Source organism: Cervus canadensis, chromosome 11 (genome assembly GCF_019320065.1).
Source record: "Cervus canadensis isolate Bull #8, Minnesota chromosome 11, ASM1932006v1, whole genome shotgun sequence".
NCBI classification, from domain to species: Eukaryota; Metazoa; Chordata; class Mammalia; order Artiodactyla; family Cervidae; genus Cervus; species Cervus canadensis.
The window spans coordinates 74626952-74650723 of NC_057396.1; the positions used below are offsets into that span (position 1 = coordinate 74626952).

A 23772-nucleotide genomic window follows, 5' to 3' on the forward strand; every position below is an offset into this window, starting at 1 on the left:
CTTCATTGTAAGGATAAGAAATCATTCTTTAATTCAGTGTTTAATGAGGGCCAAGAAGAAATAAATTAGTGCAAGTTCCTTCCTCGGGATAACCTGGTGTAAAAGAATTGAAATGCAACACTTTTAAGGAAGCAGTAACCCATGTATACAAGTACTTATTAGAGGAAGCTAGAGTAGATCAGGGGTCCACTTAATCAGAATCTTGATAGGATAATTATTACTACATTTACTATACCAACTTGACTTTCATGACTCTGAATTCTAGTGAAGTATAGATATGACATTATGAAGACTTTTCAAGAGCTAATGAAACCATGCAAGTCCTACCACCCACATCTGACACATAACGTGTATGTTTTAAGCTTGGGTTGTCTTGAAAGGTTGTTGCTGAATGATAAAACACGGGATTCTTGGCCTCCGGAGGAGACGAATTCAATCCGGGGCCAGAGACGAGGCTGGATCGCTCAGAGCTTTTGTGTAATAAAGTTTTATTAAAGTATAGAGGAAATAGAGAAAGCTTCTGACATGGGCATCAGAAGGGGGCAAAAGAGTACACCCTTTGCTAGTGTTAGCAATGGAGTTATATACTCTCCAATGAATCCAAAGAATGTCTGGAGGTTGTAAAGACCTCACCAGACCTACTCCCATAATTTACATTTTAAGATAACAGAGTTGGCCAGAAGGTTTAATCCAAAGATCGTCCTCAGGCAGGATACATCCTTGTAAAGACCAGACCTACTCCCATAATTTATGTTTTAAGATGACAGAATTAGCCAGAGGGTTTAATCCAAAGACTGTCCTCGGGCAGGATACATTATTGTTATATAATCCTAAGGAATGTAGAGGAAAAAAAGTAAAAAAGTTTGTCCTTTCTTCCTCCTTGAATATCCCAGACCTCGCTCTCCTTGGGGACCCCTAGACTTCTTATCAACCTGCCTAGGAAATGACTCTCTCAGCCTCAGTGTGAAATTCTTTGTTTCATTTATGATGAAGGTCTTTGCTGATTAAATGATTACCATGAAGAAAGGCCAGCTGCCTAAGTAATTTGAATGTGCTTAACCTCTGCTGAGTCTCGGTGCTTCTGAGGCTTCGTTTATGTTCAGCATTGGGCTATGGAAAGGAAACTGGCAGATTTGGTGAAATGTATGTCAATCTATGTTTCTTAGCATCCAAATATTAAAAGTGAATCTTCTTCTGTGAAAACTTCTTTGTTTTGAAAATGAATCTATGCCTAATATGTTGGTTTTATGTGGTGATTTCTTATTTTAAAAAAAAATTGAAAGAAATTTTGGAAATTTGAAAATATAATTTCATGAAAATATAATTTTTACAAAGTGACATAAAGTGTTAAGGGTGTCTTCTAGTCAACAAGTCATTTCTTTTCTTTTTCTGGTCTCCCTCTTAGTCCTTTCTAGACTTTTTGTGCTCGTGACACTGAGAAATAGCACTGAAGTGACTGAATTCTTCCTTCTGGGATTTGTATCTTCACTATGTTTCTGGTCATCTATGTGACCTCCATGGTGGGTAATATTGGAATGATCCTACTCATCAAGACAGATTCCAGAGTCCAAACATCCATGTACTTTTTCCTACAGCATTTGGCTTTTGTTGATATCTGTTTTACCTCTGCTGTCACTCCCAAGATGATGCAAAACTTCATAATAGAAAGTAAATCAGTATCATTCAAGGGTTGTGTCATACAATTATTAGTTTACACAACGTTTGTAACCAGTGACTGTTACCTCCTTGCTGTTATGGCAGTGAACCGTTACATGGCCATCTACAACCCACTTTGCTATCCCATCGCCATGTCCCGAAGAGTCTGCATCCAGTTGATAGCTGGTTCATACATCATGGGCTCCACAACTGCATCTGTGCACACAGGTTTTACGTTTTCACTGGTCTTCTGCAAGGGTAATACCATCAGTCACTTTTTCTGCGACGTTCCTCCAGTTCTTGCCCTCTCCTGTTCCAACACTGACATCAACATCATGCTGATTCTTGTCTTTGTGGGATTTAAACTGACATTCACTGTGTCAGCCATCATCATTTCCTACATGTTTTTCCTGGCTGCCTTCCTGAGGATCTCTTCCAATGCAGGAAAGAAAAAAGCCTTCTCTGCCTGTGCCTCCCGCCTGACAGCAGTCACCATTTTCTATGGAAAGCTCTCTTACATGTACTTAACAGTCTTATTTGCATAATTCCCATGAAAATAGGAAAGTGGCCTCTGTATTTTATGGCATTGTGATTCCCATGTTGAATCCCCTGATCTATAGTTTGAGAAATAAGGAGGTAAAAGAAGCTGTGAAAGTCATATGGAAAAAATTCTTTTTCAGATTGAATCCAAAGTGTTAAAATTCAGCACATCAAAGCATCCAGTATAGCTGTTTGACCACTATTTAATATTTCTGAAATAGACAACTTCTTCACATCTTGGTTGTGGTTGTGGTTTAGTTGCTAAGTCATGTCCAACTCTTGCGACCCCATGGACTGTATCCCACCAGGCTCCTTCTGTCCATAGGATTTTCTAGTCAAAAATACTGGAGTGGTTTGCCATTTCCTTCTCCAGGGGATCTTCTCGACCCAGGAATTGAACCCAGGTGTCCTGCACTGCAAGCAGATTCTTTACTGACTGAGCGACCCTTTACTGGGTCGCTTTTTACTGACTTCCCTTTACTGGGAAGCCCCAATGCTACCTCCAGTAGATAATTTCTTTGAATGCAGGAAATTCAGCAACATATCATAGGGCTTATTTTCCCTTGGTTTTAGTTTGAGGACCATATCCCATACTACATGAAAAGGGGCTTTTTATAGTATAATCTCTCATTTTGAGATTATAAGATATAAAGTGTGTATAGACTTGACAAAATATATAGTTATTTCAAATATATTTCAGATACATTCTTAAAGAGTAGAAAACCCCAGTTTTGTATTTGTGCTGCTAAGTGCTTGGTTGTGCCCAGTCCTTTGAGAGCCCATGGACTGCATCCTGCCAGACTCCTCTGTCCATGAAACTTTCCAGACAGCAGTACTGGATGAGGTTGCCATTTCCTATTCTAGGGGATCTTCACAACCCAGGGATCAAACCTGTATCTCTGTGTCTCCTGCATTAGCCGGCAGATTCTTTACCACTGTGCCACCTGGGAAGTTCAACCAATATTAAAATTTAGGTTCATAATTTCCCATTCATTTAAACACATTCCCTAAATTTTCTATAACGAGGCTTCTCATTTGTTCTGTTCCAATTATTGCATAACCTGAAATGTAAAATAAATGTACTCCTTTGAAAAGTGCCTTATGACTCAGGCTATTGTTTTTCTTCCATTCCTTAGCTGTGTCTGACTCTTTGCCACCACATGGACTGCAGCACGCCATGCTTCCTTGTCCTTTCCCATCTCCTCCTGCCCTCAGTCGTTCCCAGCATCAGGATCTCTTCCAATGAGTTGGCTTCTCCCATCGGGTGGCCAAAGTATTGGAGCTTCAGTTTCAGTTTCAACATCAGTCCTTCCAATATTCAGGGTTGATTTTCTACAGAATTGATTGATATGATCTCCTTGCAGTCCAAGGGACTCTCAAGACTCCTCTCCAGCATGACAGTTTGAAAGCATCAATTCTTCGGCGCTCAGCCTTCTTTATAGTCCAACTCTCACATCCATACATGACTACTGGAAAAACCATAGCTTTGAACATATGGAACTTTGTCTGCAAAGTGATATCTCTGCTTTTTAATATGCTATCTAGGTTTCTCATAGCTTTCTTTCCAAAGAGCAAGTGTCTTTTTGTATATCTTACTTCCATAGCAATAGAAAACCTGGAATGTAGATGGATCTAAAATGACAGTGGTCATTCATTTATTTAAATGAGAAAATGAAAAGGCCAAGAGTGCTTTGAATCAGGAAGACAGACTGTTGGCAAAAAACCCTCAGATGACTCTAAAAACGCCATGTTAGCTAGATAAAAGAGCAGATTTCACATAAAATAATACCAGCCAGTCTAATGAACTGGCCAGAAAAATGTGAGTGAGTGAGTGAGTGAGTGAGTGAGTGAGTGAAGTCGCTCAGTCGTGTCCAATTCTTTTGTGATTCCATGGACTGTAGCCTACAAGGCTTCTCTGTCCATGGAATTTTCCAGGTGAGAGTAGTGGAGTGGGTTGACATTTCCTTCTCCAGGAGATCTTCCTGACCCAGGGATCGAATCTAGGTCTCCTGCATTGTAGGCAGATGCTTTACCGTCTGAGCTACCAGGGAAGAAAAATGTACTTACTGTTAAATGACACAAGAACTATTGGGCAAAAAAAGAAAATATATCTTTTCAAATACACTTTCCTACCTAAATTCTAAGAGAAGAGTAAAGGTAACATGAAGTCAGTGGAGCAGAACCAGACTCTGCCCAGCAAAGGAAGTAACCTTCTCTGCAGGGCAGGCCCATGTTTCTTCAAAGGTCAGGGACAGTAACTGAGAATCATGGAACACAGACAAAGGATGTCCTGAGACCTTGGAGGGAAAGTTGGAGATTAATGCACAGAGTTGTGACTATAGTTAAAATACAGTACCATATCCTTGAAATTTGCTTGAAAGATTTTAAGCGTTGTCACCACAGGAAGGAAGGAGGGAAAGAGGGAAAAAAGGAACAGAGGGAGTAAAGGAGGAAGGGACAAACAGGAAGGAATGAAAGAAAAAAAGAAAAGAAATATGTGAGTGATAGATCTATTAATGAGCTTAATTATTGTGATCATGTCACAACCTGTATCAAAATGCAAATTACATACCTTAAATGTATACAAATTTTGTCGATTATATCTCAATAAAACTGATAGGAGGGAGATGATAAAGCAAAGAAAAATTTAGTGTACATTATTAAGTCTATGTGGCCAAATAGGAAATAACACTCAAAATGCAGTCACACAGTGCTCTACTTTCAATACTGAGGTGAAAGAAATCCCAAAATGAAATAAACTCCATGGCAAATAAACAAAAGCAGCAAAATCTCTGAGGTTTATGTGAAGAAGAAAACAGTTGACATCAGTTCTGACATACGAAGAGTTAGCAGTCATTAGCCCTTGTCCAAGAAACAGCCTTCCTTTCTGACATTACACAGACCAGTAATGGTCTGATGCTTCATAATCATGTAATTTTCATAAATATGAGCTTTATTTTTTTAATATAAATTTATTTATTTTAATTGAAGGCTAATTACTTTACAATATTGTAGCGGTTTTTGCCATACATTGGCATGAATCAGCCATGGGTGTACATATGTTCCCCATCCTGAACCCCCCTCCCACCTCCCTCCCCATCCCATCCCTCAGGGTCATCCCAGTGCACCAGTCCCGAGCACCCTGTCTCATGTATTGAACCTGGACTGGCGGTTTATTTCACATATGATAATATACATGTTTCAATGCTATTCTCTCAAATCATCCCACCCTCACCTTCTCCCACAGGGTCCAAAAGACTGTTCTACACATCTGTGTCTCTTTTGCTGTCTCGAATATAGGGTTATTGTTACCATCTTTCTAAATTCCATATATATGCATTAGTATACTATATTGGTGATTTTCTTTCTCGCTTACTTCACTCTGTATAATAGGCTCTAGTTTCATCCACCTGATTGGAACAGATTCAAATGCATTATTTTTAATGGCTGAGTAATATTCCATTGTGTATATGTACCACAGCTTTCTTATCCATCTGCTGATGGACATCTAGGTTGCTTCCATGTCCTGGCTATTATAAACAGTGCTGTGATGAACATTGGGGTACACGTGTCTCTTTCCATTCTGGTTTCCTCTGTGTGTATGCCCAGCAGTGAGATTGCTGAGTCATATGGCAGTTCTACTTCCAGTGGTTCTAGACTAGACTAAGGGAAGCAAAAAATATAAACCTTACTCTTGAATAAATCAGTATTTTGTGCACTCATTTATACATTTTCATACAATTTTAAACATTCACATTTAAACATTTACTAGTATAGAATCATGGGACACCCATAATTGAATCAGATAGTCTCTAGCAAGAGATTTAGGAGCACTGCATAGCTCAAAAGAAAGAAAGAAAATAATACCATGATTAACCTGCTCACCTTCTTTCTAAAGCAATTGGAGGAATAGAACCAGGACTGATTCCCAGCCTAGCATAGCAGCCTGGGAGCCTGAGAGAACCACCTGGAAGGGTAGCTAGATGTCAAAATGGAATGAAGATTAAGCACATGTCCATGAAGCAAAAGACTAAAGCTCAGTCATCAAGGGGACACCCTCATGAAAAGTGAAATCACTCAAGAATAAAAGTGAATGAAAGTTTGGTACACACAACAACTTCGATTAGTTTCCAGGGAATTATGCTGAGTGAAAAAGCCAAACCACAGAGTTGTACACTGTGTAGTTCCAGTTCTATAACATATTTGAAATGACAGAGATGTAGTAATAGAGGACAGATTAATGGGTACCAGGATTAGGAATGAGTGAAGAAGCGGGTGGGGTGAGGTTAGGTCGTGCTGTAAAGGGAACACATGGGATTCTTGTTTGTGCTGCTCAGTGCCTTGACTGTGATGGTGGGTACAGGATCGCTGTGGATCATACATTTTTTTCTAGAAATTATTACAAATTCATACACACAAATGAGTATAGGGCAGATTGGGGATATCTGGATAAAATCAGTGGAATGCATCAATGTCAATAATCTGGTTGTTATTTTTTTTTTACAGTTTTGCAAAATATTACCATTAGGGGTATATTAGTTTTCTGTCACTACTACAACAAATTACCATAATTTTAGTGGCTTAAAACAACACAAAGTCAAAGCTATGGTTTTGCCAGTGGTCATGTATGGATGTGAGAGTTGGACCATAAAGAAAGCTGAGCGCTGAGGAATTGATGCTTTTGAATTGTGGCGTTGGAGAAGACTCTTGAGAGTCCCATGGACTGCAAGGAGATCCAACCAGTCCATCCTAAAGGAGATCAGTCCTGAGTATTCATTGGAAGGACTGATGCTGAAGCTAAAACTCCAATACTTTGGCCACCTGATCCGAAGAAGTGACTCATTGGAAAAGACCCTGCAGATGCTGGGAAATATTGAAGGCAGGAGAATGGGACAACAGAGGATAAAATGGCTGGATGGCATCACCAACTGAATGGACATGAGTCTGAGTAAGCCCCAGGAAGCCTGGCGTACTGCAGCCCATGTCACAAAAAGTTGGACACAACTGAGCAACTGGACTGGACTGAAAACAACACAAATATATTACAGTCCTGGAAGTGAGCAATTCAAAAGAAATCTCCAGATCAAGTGTCAGTGGGGCTATATTCTTTTCTAGATAAACTAGGGAACAATTCATTTCCTTAATTTCATCAACTTTTAGAAGCCACCTCTTAATCAAGAAGCTACAGACTGACTAAATCTAGCTTTCTTCTTTCACTGATTAAAGGTTTAACCCTAGCAACCTCAAAGCCAAACACTACTCAAAACCTCTTATTCCACGATTGTTAACTGAAATATTTCAATGGTGCAAAGTGTAATTGGAAGAAAGGATGCTATTATCCAGGGCTAAGTTTTTTAAATATATCTGGTTTTCAGGGGAAAAAAATGGAAGAAGGGGTCAAGAGTCATTGCTTTCTCCAAATTAAAAAAAAAAAAAAAATGCTCAAAGTGGTAACATAAGACATTTAAATAGTGAAAGTGAATTGAAAGCGTTAGTCGCTCAGTCATGTGGGACTCTGCAACCCCCCTGACTAGCCCATCAGGCTCCTCTGTTCATGGGGGTTCTCCAGGCAGGAATACTGGACTCAGTTGTCATTCCCTTCCCCAGGAGATTTTCTCAAACCATGTATTGAACCCGTGTCTCCCGCATTGGTGTGTGGTTTCTTAACCACTGACCTAACTCTTATTTATCACGATAGACGTGTACGCCCTTAAACTTACATTAGCGTTGGATTTCTTTTTTCATGTAGCCATGCTTTTTGCTGATTAGGGTGACATAATCTGCAAAATTTGCTGCAAATTTGCTGATTATGGTGACAAAAATGATTAAAGTCAGTTTTCTAGACCTGAACGCAGTTTTTTAGACATAGTAAAAATTGTTTAACCTGATTCATAATGGGAAAAATTTTTTAAGGAGTTGTTCTATAACAAGACAACACACACACAAAAGTCCACAGTGACAGTAACATGATTAAATGTATCTTCTCCAGAGAAAGCATAAATGTTCTCAGCTGAGCACTGTTTATTCTGAATCCATTACAGCCCCTGAAGGCTCAGATTCTCAAGGGAGCAAGTACTGCTCTCTTAGGCACCAGCTTTAAACTCCCCAGTTAGAAGGAGGCGCACAGAGACCTTGGTGGCCAATCAGCCAGGATCAGTTGTGGAAGGAGAATCTGGATGAAACTGTAAGTAACACAGAACTCAGCCCATTTTTCAAAATCAGCCGTGTGTCATCCCCGGGTGTGCTGGAAATGGTGGAGCAAAGGGTCAGAGCCAAAGTCCTTGTAAGTTTGACCCTGAAACCAGGAATAAAGGCTTCACTCCTGGTGACACGGTGGAAACGGAGTGAGGGAACTGAACTTGGTTGAGTGTTGCCTGAGGTTAAACAAATGAATGAGTGAATATTATAATATGCATTTAGTGGATTATTTGCATGTGTTATTATGAGCAGTTTTTAGTGCCCATTCAAAGCCTGGCCCTGTTCTGGGACCTTTACACAAGTCACTTTATACTTTAAGTCACATCATTACAAAGCAGACTTCTTTCTTGTACTCTTCTTTCTCAAATATATAAATCTATTCTAAAGCAATTTCCCCAGTGGCTCAGATGGTAAAGAATCTGCCTGCAGTGCGGGAGACCTGGGTTCAATCCCTGGGTTGGGAAGATCCCCTGGAGGAGGGCATGGGAGGATGGCAACCCACTCCAGTATTCCTGCCTGGAGAATCTCCATGGACAGAGGAGCCAGGTGGGCTACAGCCCGTGTGGTCGCAGAGTCAGACACGACTGGGCGACTAAACACAGCGCACTTTAAAATGAAATGGTGATGAAGTTCATAAGTTTAAAGACATTCCCTGTCTACTCTCACATTCAAGGATAATCACTGGAAGTTTGGCATGAATTCTTCCTGTGCTTTTCCATGCATAAATAAAATAAGAAAAAGAAAGGAGTGAAAGAAAATTTTATTTTACAAAGGTCCAGCTCTACATATTATTCTGCAACTTGCTCTGTTCACTGGACAGTGTGATGTAAGCACCTTCCCAGTCTCTTACCTTTCGGACGATGTATTGATTCATAACATGAATTACCCGTGCATTTTACCATTTCCAAACTACTGCTACTGTGTGCTGTGTGTCAGTGAACTTGACTACCTTGTAGGTCATCCTGTGCCCCCCAGTTTTCTAGAGCGCGGAACTGAGGCCAAGGGGAGCTGCCTGCTTTGTCTGTATGAGGCAGGGCAACCAGAACTCAAATCCGGGTCGGCCTGTTTCCTTCCTAAGGCACAGCACTGAATGTAGCTTCAGAAGCACCAGGTTTCAATACAGGTTAAGCATGTTCAAAATACTCGGGTACTTGGTGTGAGTGCTCATGTCTGTCTGTATGTCGTAAGTATGCCTGTGTGTTGTAACCCTCATACCAACATTCCACAGCTCTTAAAAACATCACCATGTCATGAATGTTATTTGAATTCAAAATGATTACATTAACAAAGCAAATGTCATCATCTCATCAAGAGTCTAGTTAAGTCTACTTGTGATGATTGTTAGCTTCCTCTGATAAGGGCTGTCACCCACTGGATGGAAGCCTCCTTGAAAGTGTTGCATTAAATCTATTTTACAGTAAATTTACCTGAGGAGGTAACTTACACTTATTAACCTTTAGCCCTCTCTAAATGTTGAAAGAAGACAATTGTTTCTTGTTCCTTCACTACAGAGTTATCCCATTCTGTTCATTTCTCAAGATGTTTGAAAAAACCAGATTGTCCCCATCAACCACAGGTGTGGTTTGCTACACTCCCCACCACTAAAGTGTGTCAGTTGCTCAGTCATGTCTAACTCTTTGCGACCCCATGGACTGTAGCCCACCAGGCTCCTCTGTCCAAGGTGATTCTCCAGGCAAGAATACTGGAGTGGGTTGCCATGCCCTCCTCCAGGGGGGTCTTCCCCACCCAGGGATTGAAGCCAGGTCTCCCGCATTGCAGGTGGATTCTTTACCCTCTGAGCCACCAGGGAAGCCCACCACTAAAGGCCCCTTCTTATCACATCGTATCTGTGGAGCCACAGCCCTGCCTGGTATTACTGACTCCAGAGGAAGGAGCCCTCTATTGGTGTATGGGGATATGGGGGTTTTTGGTGAGGAAATTCTGTCATTGCACAAAATTTAAGGCACATTAAAATACATTTAACAAAAGGAAACAGCCATGCATGCAGCCGCCACCTAAGCTACTGTAGCGTACTTTTTATTACTCAGCTTTCCATTTCAGAAATTTATCTACATAGATGTTATAGCACCAATAGACTGAATTCTTGATGATTTATTTAATAGTTTTTTTTTCCCTATGCTCAAAGACGCTGCTATGGATCTTCCTGTGTGTAATTACATTTATATGTACCCATATTCATGCATATACTCACATGTGTATGTATGTATATTCTTGTTTACATGACCTATAATTTATCCAGGTACATATCTATAATACAAATTCTGAACCTAAGGGAGGCATACATTTAATTTTATAAATATTTCCAAACTTGTCTCCAATATGACTATTCTAATTTATATTCCCACCTGGAATGTGAGTCTGCATTCTCACATTTAATTTGCATTTTAGCCTAAAATTATATTTCAATGCAGTCTTTATATACTATACTACTAGGGAGTTATATCCTTTTATGTCCATATATCAATTGCCTAAGCTTTTCCTTCTGTAAATATCCTGATTATATCTTTGGTGAATTTTTTCCTTAGCACAATTTATGAAAATTATTTAAATATACTGGATACTAATTGTTTTTCCAATGATATGTGTTGCAAACAAATTTAACTGAGCAAATTTCCAGTATTTTTTATAATGTTGATACGTTTAATTTCTTTACCGTCTGAGCCACCAGGGAAGCTTTTTAATGTTTAGTGTTTTGTGCACTTATGTCTTATTAAAAACCTTTACTGCATAGCTAAGTGGTAGGTATTCTAATATGATTTGCCCTTACACCTTTATAATTATAATATAAGGGTAAAATTATATACCCATACACCTTTATAATTTAATGCCATTTGGAATTGGTAGAGTTAAAAGTAGAAACACAATATAATTTTTTCATATGTATATGCATTTACATGCTCAGTTGAAAAGTTGTCTGATTCTTTTGAACCCTAGAGATTGTACCACACCAGGCTCCTCTGTCCATGGAATTTCCCAGGCAATAATACTGGAGTGGGTTGCCATTTCCTCCTCCAAAGTATAAGCACTTACACACCACAGTTTATTGGCGTATTTTATTTTTCATAGTTTATTTTTCACAGTTTATTTCACAGTTTATTTTTCATTGATGAACATGCTACTGTTTTCATACATTGAGCTTTCAGAGACTTGTAGGCCTGTTTATGATCTCTTTTTCACAATTCCATTGTTCTCTTTGTACAACTACTAACACCTGTCTTTATTGTTTTTATTTTATAGAAATTTCTGATATTTGCTAGGACAACTCCCCACTTTTTTCCCTTTAAAAGTCTCTTAGCTATTTTTGAGTTCTTTTCTCTTTCATATATATTTTATAAGTTTGTGAAAGTGGGCATAATATCCTCTCAAGCACTTCACTGAAACTAATATGAAGGAAATTTCATGTTGATACAACTTGGACTTGATTGCTATTAGAAAATGTTTTCCCCTGCTTCTGATGTTTCTCTCCTGCAGTGGGAGTTCAAATGGTGTAATCACAGCCATCCTAACATCATTTTATTAACTCACTTCCTAGAAAGATGGAGTGACGTATCTGATTGGTAAATCTGAGAACAGCCTGGCATGCTTGGCTCTGCCCTCAACCTCAGAAGCAGCTAGTCTGCTGAGGCCAGTGCCCCACAGCATCTCAGAGGTGCTTCCCCAGAACATGCCAGGGGCAAGACCAGTCACCACCACCAAGATGGGCGGACAAGCCTGGTAACTTACGGTGTTCACTAGGAGCAACTAACTAGACTAAGAAACTTGAAAGTTCCCCCCACATGTCAGGAGGTGATATTACAGTCTCCATATGTACACTAACTTTTATTTCTCAACTTGTTCAAATCTTGGGAAAGGAAGAAAATAGCTGTTCTCTGGAACCTCCTTTCAGTTCAGTTCAGTTCAGTCACTCAATCGTGTCCGACTCTGTGCGACCCCATGGACTGAAGCACACCAGGCCTTCCTGTCAATCACCAACTCCCAGAGATTATTCAAACTCAAGTCCATTGAGTCGGTGATGCCATCCAACCATCTCGTCTTCTGTTGTCCCCTTCTCCTCCCACCCTCACTCATTCCCAGCAACAGGGTCTTTTCAAATGAGTCAGCTCTTCGCATCAGGTGGCCAAAGTATCGGAGTTTCAGCTTCAGCATCAGTCCTTCCAATGAATATTTAGGACTGATTTCCTTTAGGAGGGACTGGTTGGATCTCCTTGCAGTCCAAGGGACTCTCAAGAGTCTTCTCCAACACCACGGTTCAAAAGCATTAATTCTTTAGCATTCAGCTTTCTTTGTAGTCCAACTCTCACATCCATACAGGACCACTGGAAAAACCATAGCCCTGACTAGACAGACCTTTGTGGACAAAGTAATGTCTCTGCTTTTTAATGTGCTGTCTAGGTCGGTCATAATTTTCCTTCCAAGGAGTAAGCATCTTTTTATTTCATGGCTGCAATCACCATCTGCAGTGATTTGGGAGCCCAGAAAATAAAGTCAGCCATTGTTTCCACCATTTCCCCCATCTATTTGCCATGAAGTGATGGGACCAGATGCCATGATCTTTGTTTTCTGAATATTGAGCTTTCAGCCAACTTTTTCACTCTCCTCTTTCACTTTCATCAAGAGGCTCTTTAGTTCTTCTTCACTTTCTGCCATAAGGATGGTGTCATCTGCATATCTGAGGTTATTGATATTTCTCCTGGCAATCTTGATTCCAGCTTGTGCTTCATCCAGCCCAGTGTTTCTCATGATGTACTCTGCATATAAGTTAAATAGGCAGGGTGACAATATACAGCCTTGACGTACTCCTTTTCCTATTTGGAGCCAGTCTGTTGTTCCATGTCCAGTTCTAACTGTTGCTTCCTGACTTGCATACAGATTTCTCAAGAGGCAGGTCAGGTGGTCTGGTATTCCCATCTCCTTCAGAATTTTCTGCAGTTTATTGTGACCCACACAGTCAAAGGCTTTGGCATAGTCAATAAAGCAGAAATAGATGTTTTTCTGGAACTCTCTTGCTTTTTCGATGATCCAACAGATGTTGGCAATTTGATCTCTGGTTCCTCTGCCTTTTCTAAAACCAGCTTGAACATCTGGAAGTTCATGGTTCATGTATTGCTGAAGCCTGTCTTGGAGAATTTTAAGCATCATTTTACTAGTGTGTGAGATGAGTGCAATTATGTGGTAGTTTGAGCATTCTTTGGGATTGTCTTTCTTTGGGATTGGAATGAAAACTGACCTTTTCCAGTCCTGTGGCCACTGCTGAGTTTTCCAAATTTGCTGGCATATTGAGTATAGCACTTTCACAGCATCATCTTTGAGGATTTGAAATAGCTCAACTGGATTCCATCACCTCCACTAGCTTTGTTCATAGTGATGCTTCCTAAGGCCCACTTGACTTCACATTCCAGGATGTCTGGCTCTAGGTAAGTGAGCACATCATCATGATTATCTGGGTCATGAAGATCTTTTTTGTACAGTTCTTCTGTGTATTCTTGCCACCTCTTCTTAATATCTTCTGCTTCTATTAGGTCCATACCATTTCTGTCCTTTATTGAGCCCATCTTTGTGTAAAATGGATTAAAGATTTACTGAGCATGGTTCTGCACATCAGAAAAAGCCCAGTATCCCCCTCAGTCAGTCTATCCCATCAGGAAGCTTTCATAAGCCTCTTATCCTTCTCCATAAGAGGGCAGACAGACTGAAAGCCATAATCACAGAAAACTAACTATTATAATCACATGGACCACAGCCTTGTCTAACTCAATGAAACTATGAGCCATGCCGTGTAGGGCCACCCAAGACAGATGGGTCATGGTGGAGAGGTCTGACAAAATGTGGTCCACTGGAGAAAGGAATGGCAAACCACTTCAGTATTATTGCCTTGAGAATCCCATGAACAGTATGAAAAGGCAAAAAGATAGGACACTGAAAGATAAACCCCCCAGTCAATAGGTGCCCAATATGCTACTGGAGATCAATGGAGAGATAACTCCAGAAAGAACGAAGAGATGGAGCCAAAGCAAAAACAACACCCAGTTGTGGATGTAACTAGTGATGGAAGCAAGGTCTGATGCTGTAAAGAGTAATATTGCATAGGAACATGGAATGTTAGGTCCATGAATCAAGGCAAATTGGAAGTAATCAAACAGGAGACGGCAAGAAAGAACGTTGACATTCTAGAAATCAGTGAACTAAAATGGAATGGAGAGGGTGAATTTAACTCAAATGACCATTATATCTACTACTGTGGGCAAGAATCTCTTAGAAGAAATGGAGTAGCCATCATAGTCAACAAAAGAGTCTGAAATGCAGTACTGGGTGCAACCTCATAAACAACAGAATGATCTCTATTCGTTTCCAAGGCAAACCATTCAATATCACGGTAATCCAAGTCCATGTCCCGGCCAATAATGCTGAAGAAACTGAAGCTGAAAGGTTCTATGAAGACCTACAAGACCTTCTAGAACTAACACCCAAAAAAGATACCCTTTTCATTATAGGGGACTGGAATGCAAAAGTAGGAAGTCAAGAAACTCCTGGAGTAACAGGCAAGTTTGGCCTTGGAGTACAGAATGAAGCAGGGCAAAGGCTAACAGAGTTTTGCCAAGAGAATGCACTCGTCACAGTAAACACCCTCTTCCAACAACACAAGAGAGGACTCTACACATGGATATCACCAGATGGTCAACACCGAAATCAAATTGATTATATTCTTTGCAGCCAAAGATGGAGAAGCTCTATACAGTCAGCAAAAACAAGACCAGAAGCTGACTGTGGCTCAGATCATGAACTCCTTATTGCCAAATTCAGACTTTAGTTGAAGAAAATAAGGAAAACCACTAACTCATTCAGATATGACCTAAATCAAATCCCTTATGATTACACAGTGGAAGTGGCAAGTAGGTTAAGGGTCTAGATCTGATAGACAGAGTGCCTGATGAACTATGGACAGAGGTTCGTGACATTGTACAGGAGACAGGGAGCAAGACCATCCCCAAGAAAAATAAATGCAATAAGGCAAAATGGCTGTCTGAGGAGGCCTTACAAATAGCTGTGAAAAGAAGAGAAACCAAGTGCAAAGGAGAAAAGGAAAGATATACCCATGTGAATGCAGCTTTCCAAAGAACAGCAAAGAGAGATAAGACAGACTTCCTCAATGATCAGGAACCTTCTTTAGGCTTTAGCAATTGTCCGTTCAGTGTATGGGTGGATTTGGTTATTGAAAGTATATTTTTAAAGCTGTTTGTGTCTACACTCATAAATGAAACTGCTTCTAATTTTTTTTCCTCAAAAGTTACTTAAATGAGTGTCAAGGTTATATTAGCCTTATGAAATGACTAGTCGATTTTTTTTTTTTGAGACTCACAGGAAAAAATTATATAATTAGAATTATTAGTTTTATAAAGTTTGGTAGAACTCCTGTAACATAACTGGGTCTAGTGTTTGTGCATAGATTTTTAAATGTCAAGTCAAATCACATAATGATTAAAATAATTAATTATTTTATACAACTCACCCACACACAGACACACACAAATGCACACACACAGTGACTACAGTTGCTTTCTATCCTGTTAGTCTGCTTTATTTTTTTAAATATATTGGAAAGCACAAATAGCATTTAAATTTTTTTTTCTGATATAAAATGTCATGATGCAACAATCACCATATGCCAGCAACCAAGTTTAAATGGAAAAATATGATAATTGCTTTTTACTCCACTGGAGATATGAATTAGGAAAGAAAACAACTTCCTTCAATTATTTTTTAAAAGAGCAAACCATAAGGCAAAAAAAAAAAAATGATAGTTATTTTAAATGTAAGGTTCTCTGGTCTGTGAAGGACATCAAAGATGACAGAATGTGAGAAAATATTTACCAAGTCAACTGAGAGGAGATTTAAATCTTGGATAAATAAAGAACATGTGAAATCAATTCAGAAGAAACACTTACAAAAGAAATTAACAAGCAATTTACAAAATAATAAAATCCCCAAATTCTAAGACTATTAGATAATGATCAAATCTACTTGTTATTAAAGGGGAAAAGGGAAAGATAAGATATCACTTTACACCTATTTTCCACCAAAAAATTAGGAAAATATCAATGCTCACTCAGAAGTGAGGATGTGGGAACACATGTATACAATTAGCAAGAGGGTACACTGGTGCATCCATTATGTAAAATGATCTGGAAAAACTTGGTCAGATGAAATATGTGCATGCCTTCAGACACAAAAATTTTGTCCCTAGGATTACACCCTAGAAAAATTTCTCACTGAGTTAACCATAGTGGAGGCAAGTTGTAGGCAGTCCGCTGTCCATCACTAGGGAAGCACATGGGTAAATTAGGACGGATGGACACCACGGAGCAGTGCTACTCAATGTGTGGTCCACGGACCAGTGCTAGTCCTTGGACTCTCTGTTTCTAGTGTATAATGAGACAGTAGAAACAGAACTGAAAGTGGATGGAGCATTTAAAACTATTACAGAATTTTAACAATGCTAAGACCTAGTTATTGACTTTTACAAACACAGGGCCACAACAGATAGGAAATTTTATAAAGAAATTATGCTTTACTGTAAATACCTTGATAAACAGTTCCACAAACGGCTCTACAATTCCATGAAGCCATCATGGCAGAGAAGATCTACAAGGAAGAAAAAGAAAAAAATGAAAATATGGAGGTAGACGGGAACAAGATAATATAGAACCCCACGGGTATGTCAAATTTCAAATATAATGATTAGTATTTAGGCAAATTTGTATTTCTGATTAAAATATACGGAATGTAAAAGAAAGCTTAGTTAAATAAAACAATGTTCTTATGTGTTTCTGAACTGATGTATGTATGAAGTACTGTCAGTTTGCCTATTGAGAACACAGCTACTGGTCCTTGGCAATTTCCCCAAACTATCAATGGAAATGTCTAAGTTAGGTGTCGAGGTTCAGCCTTTAAAATCTAATTCTATTAAATCATGGAGAATATTCTCTGATCCCCCTCACTATGAAGTTAAATATGTGTGTGCTTAGTCATTCAGTCATGTCCAACACTTAGCAACTCCATGGACTCTAGCCCACCAGGCTCCTCTGTTCATGGGATTCTCCAGGCAAGAATCCTGGAGTGGGTAGGCATTCCCTTCTCCAGGGAATTGAACCAGGGTCTCCTGCATTGGCAGGTGGATTCTTTACTGTCTGAGCAAGCAGGGAAGCTCTGAAATTAAATACAGCGTTAGTTAAAGTATCACAATCCTCCTAGCTTTCTCTGATCTCTTTGCACCTTTTCAGCTGATATTTAAATTTGTTGGCCATGGAACAAAACAATGGAACTACAGCGACTGAATTCATTCTCCTGGGATTCGCTGGTCAACACAAGTATTGGCGTGTCCTCTTCATAGTATTTCTAGTGATCTATCTGGTCACCCTGGTGGGTAACATTGGCATGATCCTCCTCATCAAGATTGACTCTTCCCTTCACACCCCCATGTACTTTTTCCTCCAAAACTTGGCATTTGTTGATCTCTGCTACACCTCTGCTATCACTCCAAAAATGCTCCAAAACTTTGTAGACACAGGACAATCCATCTCATTCATAGGATGCATGGTGCAATTACTAGTCTATGGGGCTTTTGCAACAAGTGATTGCTACATCCTGGCAGCTATGGCAGTGGACCGTTATGTGGCCATCTGTAACCCACTTCGCTATGGAACTGTCATGTCCCAGAGAGTCTGCAGTCAACTCTTAACTGGTTCATACTTCATGGGTTTCCTAAATGCTTCTGTAAACACAAGTTTTACTTTCTCATTGAACTTTTGCAAATCCAATAAAATTAATCACTTTTTCTGTGATGCGCCCCCAATTCTGGCCCTCTCTTGCTCTAGTATTTACTTGAACATCATGCTCCTAACAGTCTTTGTGGGGTTTAACTTGACATTCACCGTGTCAGTTGTCATCTTTTCCTACATGTTTATCCTGATCTCCATCCTGAAGATCTCTTCTGCTGCAGGGAGGAAGAAAGCCTTCTCGACGTGCGCCTCCCACCTGACAGCTGTCACCATTTTCTATGGGACGCTCTCTTACATGTATCTGCACCATCGCACCATAGAATCTCAAGAGCAAGAAAAAATGGCTTCTGTGTTTTATGGCATTATGATCCCCATGTTAAACCCCCTCATCTATAGTCTGCGAAACCACGATGTGAGAGAAGCCCTGAAAGGAGTTGGAAAGAAGTGTTTCTAGACTGAACATCAATTTCTAACTCAGCATTGTTCAACAAGCAACCGACAGTTCTCTCTTATTTCTCAACAGCAGAAGATGTAGAAGATATTTGTGAGTTACAAACAAAAAATTATACAAAATATATTTCCTTGATTGTATCAGTAGCTTTTGAAAGATGATCAACTTTATGACCTGAAATGATCAAATCACCTTCTAATTCATATTTCTCAGAGGGTTTCCCCAGTGGATCAACAGTAAAGAACCTGCCTGAGACATGGATTCTACCCCTAGTCGTGAAAATCCCTTGGAGAAGGAAATGACAACCCACGCCAATATTCTTGTCTAGGAAACCCCATGGACGGAGAAGCCTGGCGGGCTACAGTCTATGGGGTTGCGACGTAGAGAGAAGGCATCTAAAAGGATCTTTGATATTGCTTTTGTACATTCTGAGGAGCCCTTTTTTCAAATACCTTGCTGTTAAAATAGAAAAGAGCAATAAAGAAATATGTTAGACAATGTTGTAAATTACCTCTAGCAACAGTAGGATAAAGACACCAGTGCAAAAATTTTTGCTGGTTTCTCTTAAGAGGTAGTTACTCTTGCTATTTTCTGTAACTAAGCTGGTTCAGTATTGCAATGAATAATTTAAAGATGTTCTCTATCTCTTTGGAGAAAATGTGCCCAAAAGAAAGAGGGGGAGAAAAGAACAATTGAACGACATTCAATTGTTCATACATATTCAGACATTATGGATCAGTATTCCTCCTTTCTACACATGGCCTCTAACCAACTAGGAAAGTAACGTAGGAATCCAGCAACTATGGATCACATCCATTTATTCTTACTAAATTTTTGTTTTAAATATAAGCGAATCCCCGGCTGTACCCTCTTGCAAGCGTACAAATCCAGTGCAGAATTTGGTGCCACAGATCAAACTCATTTACCCAGAAATGAAGCCTTATTTCCCACTATCTCTAAGAGTGGAGAGAGGCGAAAGAATCCAGGTTTAACACAATAAGTCATACCTGGCCTTGAACACCATGTTCTATCCACTCAGGAAAAAGCAGAATCAACCACACGCCCATCCTGTGGACAAGCATGTTAACAAAAAGCCTGAGATCCCATGTTATATTTCATCTCTCAATCTCATTAATCAGTTAAACCATAGGAAGTTGTAAATTAGATGATTCACAGACAGGATGGGAGTTCACTGCCTTTCTCAACATTTCCAGATATTCCAAATTATGGACTGAGGCAGGAAACACTTACTGGGAGCAAATCACAACCTGAACAATACCAAGAAAATTCAGATAGCACTAGCGCATGCAGCAGAGTGCATTACAGGAGATGAATCCCAAAAGTAGGAAACTACTTAGGATTCCTGGTGACCTGCCCATAATACCCTCTGCAGAGAGAAACCCTAAATTCAATCTGGAATTGAAAATCAAATCATGTCCTGATTTGATTAGCAAATCATATCCTGAGAAGGAGGAAGAGGTCTTCACCTTTACTACCCTAAACTGTCTAGAGACAGACAACTCTCAGGCTTTATTATCCTGATACATCTCCCTATAGAAACATTCTTAAATGCAATGACTGAAAATGCCTTGCATAGAAGAATTGAACTATGCACAAAAGTTCATGAAAAAATCTCTGTATTAAATAATATTACTTTAACATTTGTAAAGTAGAAAAGAGGAAATACATGGACAAAAAACACATAATCATAGTAGGTGTATTTCTTCCAGTCCATGACATAGAACATTAAGAAAAAATTTTAAATAAAGTTACAAAAGATCCATTTGACGTAATGAGAAAAAATTTGTATTCAGAAACTCTATATTATTAAAGCTCAGCAAAAGAACACAAAAAGTTTAGAAGTCAAAATTCTGCTTCTGCCGTGCACACTGCACAGAAGCTGTGGACAGCTCAGTAAGAAGGGAGAGGGTGGTTTAGTCACTAAGTCGTGTCTGACTCATGTGACCCCAAGGACTGTAGCCCCCCAGTTTTCTCTGTACGTGGGATTTCCCAGGCAAGAATACTGGAGTGGGTTGCCACTTGCTTCTCCAGGAGATATTCCCATCCCAGGAATCAAACCCAGGTCTGCAGCATGGCAGGCAGATTCTTTACCAACTGAGCTATAAGGGAAGCTTTTTATAGAAAGGAAGAGAGGGGCTTTTTCTAGAGTATGGGCTTTGCTGAATGTATCCATGTATGGGTGAGATGGAATCAGGTACTCTCTAGATTTAGATACTCTCAAAAAGCAGAGATAGATCAGCAACTAGATATCTCAGTAAACATTGCTCAAGAGGGGGAAGGAATACAACAGGAAAATTATGTCACTGGTGAGAAAATATCGCAGTCATTTAGAAGACTCAGTCACTGTTGCCTCGTGGACATCGGAGGTCCAATTAGAAACACTTTCTCCTACTGTCTTTTGAGACCATTAACACCGTGTTAGACACATCATAATCTGATTTCCTAGGAGAACTGATTTTTGTCAGTTGAGTTAATAGTAACTCAAAAGCAAGAAAACATCTTTCTTTCTGTTTTTTTTTCCTTTTTCTTCTTTCTTTTCTTCCTTCTATCTTTTTTCTTATTCATGTGCCCATGAAAATTACAGAAACACAATAAATTATAAAAATTGGAAAGATTATCCCTAGGTCTAGAATTTAATAATAAAACTTTAAAGTAAAACACCTAAAATTCTACCACTAAACACAGAAAAATCTCGTTTAAAACAAATCTTAGGTTGAATATAAAATGAAAACATTTCCAGACATCCATAAGATAATATTTCTCAAACTGTTGCAAAAATATCTATAAACAAGGAGTTTTCATATAAAATTGCATAGCTCTATAAATACTAGTGTTAATAAATAGGAAATAATAACAAATTTAGAACCAGACGTGGAACAGCAGACTGGTTCCAAATTAGGAAAGGAGTATGACAAGGCTCTATATTGTCACCCTGCTTATTTAACTTACATGCAGAGTATATCCTGAGAAATGCTGGGCTGGATGAAGCACAAGCTGGAATCAAGAACGCCAGGAGAAATATCAAGAAACTCAGATATGCAAATGACACCACCCTTATGGCAGAAAGCAAAGAACTAAAGAGCCTTTTGATGAAAGTGAAAGAAGAGAGTGAAAAAGCTGGTTTCAAGCTCAACATTCAGAAAACTAAGATCATGACATCTACTCCTATCACTTCATGGCAAATAGATGGGGAAACAATGAAAACAGTGACAGACTTTATTTTCTTGGGTTCCAAAAATCGCTGCAGATGGTGACTGCAGCCATGAAATTAAAAGGCGCTTGCTCCTTGGAAGAAAAGCTATGACCAAACTAGATAGCATATTAAAAAGCAGAGACACTCCTTTGCCAACAAAGGTCCGTCTAGTCAAAGCTATGGTTTTCCCAGTGGTCACGTATGGATGTGAGAGTTGAACTATAAAGAAGGCTGAGCGCTGAAGAATTGATGCTTTTGAGCCGTGGTGTTGGAGAAGACTCTTGAGAGTCCCTTAGACTGCAAAGAGATCCAAACAGTCCATCCTAAAGGAAATTAGTCCTACATATTCATTGGAAGGACTGATGCTGAAGCTGAAACTCCAATATTTTGGTCACCTGATGTGAAGAACTGACTCATTGGAAAAGACCCTGATGCTGGGGAAGATTGAAAGCAGGAAGAGAAGGGGACGACTGAGGATGAGGTGGTTGGATGGCATCACCGACTCAATGGACATGAGTTTGAACAAGCTCCAGGGGTTGGTGTTGGACAGGGAGGCCTGGCGTGCTGCAGTCCACCGGGTCGCAAAGAGTCGGACACGACTGAGCAACTGAACTGAACTAAACTGAATAAGTTAATTAACTGTACATTTTAGACATGAGAAAATAATATAAAGAGAAGAGAGTAATAATATTTTTGAATTAATATTTAAAATCTCTTAAATGACAGCAATAATAAATTCAAAAACATTCTCTGAAGCTAAAGATAACAATAAAATGGATAAATCACTTGCTAATTTATCAAGAAAAATAATGCTGGAGAACAAAGAAAAAAAATTTTAGGTAAGAGAATGCATAACTCAACAATATACAAATGTATTAGAGAATCTGATAGAATGAATGGTTCTTCTAAGGGAAGACTGATTGTAAAAATGTTACCACAAAAGAGATTAAAGAACAATTAACAGAAGAAATAAAATGATAAGAGTACAATCTTCTTCCCAAAAAAAACACCAATTATTATCAATTATTAAAAATAGATAATATTGATGATGGTTGAACTCTTGGAGAACATAGGGAAAGAAGGGATGTTTCAGAATAAATTTTATTACTAAGCTAGCAAAAACAGCTCAGAAGTTATAGGCCAGTGCCACTCTTAAACATCAATATAAAAATGCATAAGAAAAATACATGCAGACGTGCTACATTGCTTCAGTTGTGTCCGACTCTCTGTAATGCTATAAAGTATACCCCGCCAGCCACCAGGCTCCTCTGTTCATGGGATTCTCCAGGCAAGAACACTGGAGTGGGTTGCCATGCCCTCCTCCAGGGGATCTTCCCAACCCAGGGATCAAACCCACATCTCTTGTGTCTCCTGCTTTGGCAGGCGTGTTCTTTACCACTAGTGCCACCTAGGAAGCCCAATAAAAATGCAAGTACACAAAGAAAAAAGCCTCAATAGCACAGAGGGCAATAACACACTGTAACCAGGTTAGTTGTATTATAGAAGAAGAGAATACTTTGATATTATAAAATCTATTCATATAAAAATGCATTAATTTTCAGAGTCATGAAATCATGTCAAAAGAGAAAAACATTTGCTAAAATTAAACATTTATTTTTAATTCCAGTGATTAAATAAAAGGTACAATACTTCAACCAAAATATTTTATCATATTTATCAGAAAATACTGAGAGCATTTCACTTAAGCTCAGAAACCAATAAAAGACGGCCTTGCTCAAAAGTATTCTTAAATTTATTCTGGAGCTACTATTAATAAAAACACTCACATTGCAGAAATCAATAAAAAAGAATGAATGAAAGGTCAGTTCATAGACTTGAACACAAGTTTTTAGATATAGTAAACATTGCTCAACCTGACTCATAAAAAGGAAAAAAAATTTAGTTCAATAATAAGG

The 23772-nt window shown here is 39.1% G+C and overlaps 2 protein-coding genes across 2 annotated transcripts; both read left to right on the forward strand.

Annotated features, from left to right (window-relative positions):
• Nucleotides 1-1490: 1490 nt before the first annotated feature.
• LOC122450276 (putative olfactory receptor 5AK3) lies at nt 1491-2201 on the forward strand. Its single transcript, XM_043482525.1, has one exon. The coding sequence runs from the start codon at nt 1491-1493 to the stop codon at nt 2199-2201; it is 711 nt and encodes a 236-aa protein (XP_043338460.1).
• Nucleotides 2202-17715: 15514 nt separating this feature from the next.
• Nucleotides 17716-18645, forward strand: LOC122450387 (putative olfactory receptor 5AK3). Its single transcript, XM_043482707.1, has one exon. It carries the CDS (start codon nt 17716-17718, stop codon nt 18643-18645), a length of 930 nt encoding a protein of 309 aa, XP_043338642.1.
• The last annotated feature ends 5127 nt before the right edge of the window (nt 18646-23772 follow it).

Excerpts from the sequence above, each read along its gene's own strand:
- LOC122450276 (XM_043482525.1), top strand. The coding sequence starts at position 1,491 with ATGTTTCTGGTCATCTATGTGACCTCCATGGTGGGTAATATTGGAATG.
- LOC122450387 (XM_043482707.1), top strand. The coding sequence starts at position 17,716 with ATGGAACAAAACAATGGAACTACAGCGACTGAATTCATTCTCCTGGGA.